General features: G+C 33.6%; 1 protein-coding gene and 1 pseudogene across 1 annotated transcript; both read left to right on the top strand.

Annotated features, from left to right (window-relative positions):
* The first annotated feature begins 1642 nt into the window (after window positions 1-1642).
* LOC107477989 (transcription factor ILR3) lies at window positions 1643-4776 on the top strand. The gene is made up of 5 exons (XM_016098076.3): window positions 1643-1931; window positions 3083-3145; window positions 3819-3896; window positions 3989-4151; window positions 4337-4776. The coding sequence occupies exons 1-5, from the start codon at window positions 1792-1794 to the stop codon at window positions 4601-4603; spliced, it is 711 nt and encodes a 236-aa protein (XP_015953562.1). The 5' UTR covers window positions 1643-1791; the 3' UTR covers window positions 4604-4776.
* Window positions 4777-6202: 1426 nt separating this feature from the next.
* Window positions 6203-8234, top strand: LOC110279088 (transcription factor ILR3-like; annotated as a pseudogene).

Below are 8234 nucleotides of genomic sequence, written 5' to 3'. Positions count from 1 at the left end.
TATTTTTATGTTTTGATATATTTATAAAAAAAATTATTAAATTATTATTTTTATATGCTACATATTGTTTATATTATTTAAATTTTTTAGATCCGTCACTTTTTATATCTCCTTTTAAGATCACGATTTACTCTTTGATTGCTTGGTTATAAATATGTCGCTTATAATCACGATTTATGTTAATTCTTTTTCTATTATTTTAAACAAAAAAAATTATATATAAAAAAAGGACATGGAAATAATTAAGATGACCATAATTTTGTTTTATTTTTATTTTATTCATATGAAAAACCCATAACTAAGGCATCTAGCTAGGGATGTTAATGGAATGGGGTGGGGCGGGGCGGGGGCGGGGACCAGAATTAATCTCCATCCCCGTCCCGATCTCCGTTGTGGGGGGGATAATTGTCTCCATTCTCATTTTTTGCGTTTTTCGTATTTTTTACGGGCCCCATTCTCCATCCTCTTATGTTTAACATTCATATGAAAATTATAGTAAAAAATATCAAAAAAATAAAAAACAAACTAAAAAATATTATTTCAAATACACAAACATATCTTATTCAAGATTATAAGTCTACAAATACAACATAGTAAATTCTAGTCTATAAAATTAAATCTTAAAATACAATTTCCATTCTAAGAAAAAACTATAAGATATAGTCTTTAACATCAAGTGGAAACTGGAGAGAGTGGGGGCTGTGGGAGAGAACAACGTATGGTGCTGTTGGAGTTTTGGAGTTTGAACAAAGTGGAGATGGAAGAGTTGGGACTGGGAATAGAGAGTAGATGGCGCAGCAAATAACACAGTGAGTAGGAAGACTGAATAATAGGATTAGGGTTTTTTAATTGGTGAAATTACTAAAAAAATCTTTATGTTAAAAATAAAGTAAGGTTATTTAAGAAATTTCAAACATTCGGAGAATTATCGGGGATGGGGCGGGAATCCCCGCTTGGGTCCTCGCGCTTATTTCGAAAGAATTTTGCTCCCCATCCTCATCTCCACGAAAAAATTTTTCCATCATCAAACCCCATTTGGAGCGGTCCCCACGGAAATCTCCATCTCCGGACGATTTTTGACACCCCTACATCTAGCCATCTAGTGCCAGGTATGGCAAAACTAATAAATTATTTTAGGAAAATAATTTTTTGCTCTTGTTCGTTTCGGTTTTTCTTCAATATATTACTCATTTTTTTGGTCAGATTACCCTATCTAATAAAACACAAAATCATGGATTTTAGCTCAAGTCCAACCTAAGCCCAAGTCAAAGTCAGTGTCAAGCCCGAGAGTGGTTTTGTCCTTGAAGACCGACGACGAGGAAATTTTCATCCACATTACCAAATACCCACCACACCCCACGTGCTATTCGCCACCTATTTTTATTTATTTTCATCCTTCACTCATTCACCCACGCACACGGATTCCCTCTTTTCCCAGAAACCAGACAGATACACACAAAAGTGACAAAACAATAAATATAAAATTAACAAAATCTCTTTTAAGTTTTAACAAGTGATTATATATTTATATGCACATAGAAAGTCTTAATAAAAACTCTCAATTTTTTACTTTTTGATATTGAAATATTAAATAACACATTGAGATATTTGCGACACTATTTATCTAATTCGTTAATAATATATAAGAATACTTAAAAAATTTAAAACGTGCAAACATAAACCACCACCCTTTGCCCCTGTTTGTTTCCCAGGAAAATCACGACACCAAAGATTCCCCACCAACCGCCGCCGGGAAAAGAAAATTCCGGGAGAGCCTCTTCATCTTCAAGAATGGCTTCCCGGGAAAGCACTAACTGGCTTTTCGATTACGCTTTGATTGACGATATTCCCGTCCACGATGCCACTTTCGCTGCTCCTTCCTCCGGTTTCAATTGGCCTTCCAACGCCATCAATGGTTCTTCAAATGTCGGGTACTCTCAGATCACTTCAACAATTTCGTGTTTTTTGTTTTAATTTCTTTTTTATTTTAAAACTTCTTCCTTTTTTATGTTGAACTTGCCCTCTCTGATTTTGCCCCCTTTGTCAAGATTGGTAATTAGGGTTTGCTTCATTTTGCGTAACTGTGTATGCTAATGCTATAACGTTACGCCTTTTTGGTTTGGTTTTGTAATTTTGAGCCCTTTTTCGATTTAATTTCTTAGTTCAGAAACTATGATCTGTGAAATTTTTTTTATTGTTGCTGTGTGTGCTTGGAATTACTACTTAAGATGCGGTTTTATTGGTGCTTCAGCTTTTACATTGCTTGAACTATCGTAGTAAACCATTTTACCATGCACGAGATTCTGCATTTGATTTCTATACACTGTAAACTCGAACACAGTATTTTGGTGGAATTGATTATGAGAGACATGCGTATTGTATCGGCCAATTTTCCTTCTTTTGGGTACAAAAGTGTAGGGGATTGAGTGTGTAGGGTTAATCGTATATAATTAAGGTAGTTCTTTTGTAAAGCCTTAGAGGCTATGGGATAAGGATTGGTAGTTATATTGTCATTTTTTTTATTCATTTTTTTCAAGTAGTTTTTTGTTGTAATGTATGTTAATTAACCATTCATTTTTCAGAACAAATAAATTTGTGAAATCAAGGCAGAGATACCTTTTTTTTTGTGCGAGTGGGGTACTCACGTTATGCATTGTGAATTTTCATTTTTCACATTTTCATGTTTGATCCTTTATGTAATTCTTTTAACCCCAGTACGATGTTCTTGTTCTCCTGCTTCTACCTCCCTTAACCAAACACACCCTTAACGTTAAATTTGGATTAAGATATTTAGAACTGTGACTCAGACTGCTATTGGGATGGGTGTATCTCAAAAGTATTTCTGAAGATGCTTTGACGTTCGCAGTTGAACCTATCAAGAAAGATTTATGATTAGATATTTTATTGCTTTAACCGATTTCCATGGTAACATATTAGAAACAATCTAATCTACATGTGATGATGTTATTTAAAGCTTTTTTTCTCCTTCATGACATTATGACACTATATACATCCGCCCATTCCCTTTCCATAAAAGAACATTTTTGACTTAGTTTTTATTTGCAATACTATCTGCTCGTAGTGTTGAAATTGATGGCTCGTTGGGCGATTCTGATGGAATCAAAGAATCTGGTTCAAAGAAAAGGTACACAATTTATTTTTTAGTATTTTGTTTTCATTGAAAATAGAAATATACCAGTCAAAGATGGAAACAGAATCATCACGTGTAGCTACTAAACAATCTTATTCTGTAATGGTAACTTGTTCTTTTCCAAGTCTAGTTTGTTAAAGATTTAGATCGAAAGGCAGGATTAGTTGTTTCAATATTTTTCTTTCTGATAGTTTACTCCTTTTTCTTTTATCTTTTTAACAATAATCAAGCAGTTACGTACTGAAAAACTTGATAGATGTCTAGAAACATAGCTGAGTCAAAGTGACAAACAAATTCTATTCCAGTGCATGTATTTATCTTGCTCAACGTATAATGTATTCTATTCCAGTACACTTAAATAACATTATACCATCTAGACTCCATATAATTCAATTTCTTCTGCTACTTTCTTGACATCATTGTTCTTTGTCAGTATTGAATACATTTTTTGTGTCTTAATATTTAAAACCCAAAGTGTCCAAGTGCCTCCGCTCTCTAACCAGGCCCAATAGGGTTTTTAATAATGCAGCAAAGAAGAATAACCATGTCCTATTCCACTAGATGTCTCCGAATAACCACATAAAAAAGAAGTGGAATCCCAGAAGTCAAAGAATCCAATTCAGATAGTCTAACCTTGGAGGATTTTCTTGTTAATTTTCTATTGTAGGGGCAGATCTGAGTCGTGTGCTCCTTCTAGCTCCAAGGCATGTAGGGAGAAATTGCGGAGGGATAGGCTTAATGACAAGTAAACTACCTACTTTCTCTCTTTCTGTTTATATTATCTTGTCGGTATATGTCTAAGCTTGTTGCTATGGTTGACTCGTGATTAATGGTTAGGTTTGTTGAATTAGGCTCCATTTTGGAGCCTGGAAGGCCTCCTAAAACTGACAAGGCTGCTATTCTGATTGATGCCGTCAGAATGGTGACACAATTACGGGGCGAAGCCCAAAAGTTGAAAGATTCAAATATGGGTCTACAAGAAAAGATTAAAGAGCTAAAGGTGAAGACTAGGTTCATATTTTATATTAATCTGTAAACAAAATTCCTCCCAAGATCTTATGGCTTATGGAGTCTAAATGACTGGGTTTTCTGCCTTAAAATTAGCACCATGTCTTATCTATGACCAAAAGCCATGTACACTACAAACTAACTTGTCAGTGAATTCTATTTCTCTCTGCTGTGCAGTCTGAGAAGAATGAACTTCGTGACGAGAAACAGAGACTCAAGGCAGAGAAAGAAAAGTTGGAGCAGCAGCTGAAATCTATGAGTGCTCAACCTAGTTTCATGGCGCCTCCTACTGCGATCCCTGCTGCATTTGCTCCTCAAGGTCAAGTCCCCGGCAACAAGCTGGTTCCTATCATCAGCTATCCAGGAGTGGCAATGTGGCAATTCATGCCCCCTGCTGCAGTTGATACCTCGCAGGATCATGTACTCCGCCCACCAGTTGCCTAATTTGGCACTGTACAATGGCCTCAATTTTGGCCCAAGTTTGTATCCATTTACCCCCATACCTTCTTGGCTTTCTTAGTTATTTGCTAAGTGTTCTAACTGTACTGTGCTGGCTTCCGACTGTATTTTGTCTTATGATATACTGTTATGAAGTAATGTTCTTGTTTGCTTGTAAATGTTAAATAAGATTATCTAGCTATCTTTCTACAAATGAACATGACATATGAATGCAATACAAATATACAATACAATGCAGTCCCGGGAATGCCTAAAAAATTATAAGAAACGCCTAAAAAATTATAAGATACGATACGATCATAGTATGTAAAATTAACATAAAATATAATGATTTTAAATTAATACAAATTGATGTGAACATTAAAATTTCTTTATTCTTCTGATTTTAATGAGTTTTCTCTTGTAATTATGATAAAACTATAAATTGTAAAAGTTTTTATATTAGAGTAATATTTGTATTTCATCTATAACATTATTTAACATGTATCAGTCTACCAGATAATACAGTAACTACTTTGAAATACAGTCATGGTTGCTACGGATCTATGAGTCTAGTAGAAAATAACAGTTTTAGTTTGGGTTTGTAAAATTGAAAGAATTGTTAACCCCAGTGAAAATGTGGCTCTAATGCGGGGATCTATGAGTCTAGTAGAAAATAACAGTTTTAGTTTAGGTTTGTAAAATTGAAAGAATTGTTGACCCCAGTGAAAATGTAGCTCTAATGCAGCAATAATGTTTTCTGTTCAAATTATCGTGCTCTCTATTTTGTAATATTTATCGTACTCTTTATTTTGTAATATTTATTCCAAAATGTTCAACTTAGTATGCAAAATCATAATGCAACTCTAAACTTCCAAGTCACGGCAAAAGTCAAGATTGAAACAATTCAGAAAAAGAAGCAAAAATACTTGCACACGTTGTGCAGGAATGTGTTTAAATTTTCACTAGAAAATTCATATAAAGGGGCAATTTATGAAAAATATGACATGAAAGTGAATTTTTTTTCTTCAATTGTTTGATAAAATATTATATTTTATTATTTAATATTTTTTTCATATTTATTTTTTAGTTTCATTTAAAAAATATAAAGTAAAAGATTACACCTTACCAAATAATTGAGAGAATCCATTCATGTTTTTTTTAATGAAATATGAAGCACCACAATTTGAGTACTTGACTATGAAAATTTTTTTTGTGTCCATTGTCATAATCAAATTGTGTTTATTTGTAAAACAAGTTTAACAAAGAAAAAATTATTATGATTTGAATCTTTTAGTAAATTTTAGATTGATTTAGTTTATTTGTTATGATTTTAGTCTTATTTGGGTAATCTTATTTTAGTCTTATTTGGGTAATCTTGCTTATTAAGCATTTGAACCATTTAAAACTAAGTTTTATTCTCTCATTACTTTTTATTTAATTTACTACAATGATTGAAAAAAGATTTGTACCACTAAAAGTGTGTATCCTTTTAAGATAATTCAATGAATCAAGTGATGATGTATTCTTTCAAAATTGACTATTTGTCCCTTTTTTAGAGGTGTTCCTAAATGTCTGCTATGGAGTAGATAGCTCTACGAACGAATGGATCGAATCGAATTAGAAAATGAAAAGATTTGTACAAGTTATACCCTTCGTCACCACTTTGCGAAAAATGGTTAGATATTAATATGTTAGATATCTGTGACTCGATTGGTGGAATAGTATCTCTCTCCAAGAAAGTATGTTTTTTTACGGCCGCAAAAAGAGAGAATGGTTTTTTAACGTTCACATGACTCTCGCTGTATGAACCCAACAAATTCTAGAAAAACTAATGAGATGTACAAAATTTTATTAAGTGTTTAGCATTCTCTTTGTATTTTTTATTTTTTTTATAGAGAATAACTTTGTATATCGAAAAAGAATAGATTAATATTTATCATTTAGACTTATTAATATTTAAAGTTTGTGATAGCTTGAAAAGGCAATGTATGTACTATTTTGTGTTTATATATACCACAAATCAAAGTATTTGAAAAGGAACTATACATACATGTTCTTTAAAGTTAGATCCAACTTGGTTTCTGTTATTCAATAACCAAGAGCTTGATAAACTTTCTCAAATCTGATTTTATCTCAAATTTTTGTTCTAAAGCACAATTCAATTTCCTTTTCCTCAATCTTTGAGTCATTTCACTAATGCATGTTATGGTTCCATATGATTGTTAGGTACTCATCCTAAGTACTCTGATCGGTATATATGTTTAAATTTGTTGCTATGGTTGACTCGTGATTAATGGTTAAGTTTGTTGAATTAGGCTCCATTTTGGAGCCTAGGAAGGCCTACCAAAATTGACAAGGCTGTTTTTCTGATTTATGTCGTCATAATGGTGACCTAATTAAATAGTCATTCATAAGTACTGAAAAACTTGATAGATGTCTAGAAACAGCAGAGTCAAAATGACAAATAAAGGAATTCTATTCCAGTGCATGTATTTATCTTGCTCAACGTATAATGTATTTTATTCCAGTACAATTAAATAACATTACTCCATCTAGACTTCATATAGTTCAATTTCTTCTGCTACTTTCTTGATATCATTGTTCTTTGTCAGTATTGAATGTATTTTTTATGTCTCAACATTTAAAATCAAAGTGTCCAATTACCTGCAATTTCTTTAGGCACTTCTGACTTTTCTAAATCCCAGCAGTCACCTATTGTGCCCCCTCTCTCTAGGTCCAATAGGATTTTCAATAGAGCAACAAGAAGAATAACAAGTCCTATTCCACTAGATGTCTCCTAATAACCACATGAAAAAAGAAACGGAACTCCAAAAGTCATAGAATCCAATTCAGATAGCCTAACCTTGGAGGATTTTCTTGTTAATTTTCTATTGCAGGGGCAGATCTGAGTCATGTCCTTCTAGCCCCAAGGCATGTAGAGAGAAGTTGTGGAAGGATAGGCTTAATGACATGTAAACTACCTACCTTCTCTTTTTCTGTTTATATTATCTTGTCGGTATATGTATAAACTTGTTGCTATGGTTAACTTGTGATTAATGGTTAGGTTTGTTAAGTTAGGCTCCATCTGAAAAGGCTGCTGTTCTGATTGATGCCGTCAGAATGGTGACACAATTACGGGGTGATGCCCAGGAGTTGAAAGACTCAAATATGGTACAAGAAAAGATTAAAAAGCTGAAGGGTGAAGACTAGGTTCTTATTTTATATTAATCTATAAACAGAATTCTTTCAAAGAGCTTATGGAGTCTAGATGACTGAGTTTTCTACCTTAAAATTAGCACCATGTCTTCTCCAAAAGCTATGTACACCACAAACTAACTTGTCCATGAATTCTATTCCTCTTTAATGCGCAGGCTGAAAAGAATGAACTTTGTGACGAGAAACAGAGACTCAAGGCAGAGAAAGAAAAGTTGGAGCAGCAGCTGAAATCAATGAATGCACAACCTTTCACGCCGTCTTCTACTATGAACCGTGCTACATTTGCTCCTCAAGTCAAGTCCCCGACAACAAGCTAGTTCCTATCATCAGCTATCCAGGGGCGGCAATATGGCAATTCATGTCCCCTGTTGCAGCCGATACCTGGTAGGATCATGTACTCCGCCCATCAGTTGCCTAA

Source organism: Arachis duranensis, chromosome 3 (assembly GCF_000817695.3).
Source record: "Arachis duranensis cultivar V14167 chromosome 3, aradu.V14167.gnm2.J7QH, whole genome shotgun sequence".
Lineage (NCBI taxonomy): Eukaryota > Viridiplantae > Streptophyta > Magnoliopsida > Fabales > Fabaceae > Arachis > Arachis duranensis.
This window is presented reverse-complemented; position numbering and strand designations above follow the sequence as displayed.

Excerpts from the sequence above, each read along its gene's own strand:
- LOC107477989 (XM_016098076.3), top strand. The coding sequence starts at position 1,792 with ATGGCTTCCCGGGAAAGCACTAACTGGCTTTTCGATTACGCTTTGATT. Across the intron at positions 1,932-3,082 it reads AATGGTTCTTCAAATGTCGG|TGTTGAAATTGATGGCTCGT; the intron begins GTACTCTCAGAT and ends ATCTGCTCGTAG. Across the intron at positions 3,146-3,818 it reads GAATCTGGTTCAAAGAAAAG|GGGCAGATCTGAGTCGTGTG; the intron begins GTACACAATTTA and ends TTTCTATTGTAG.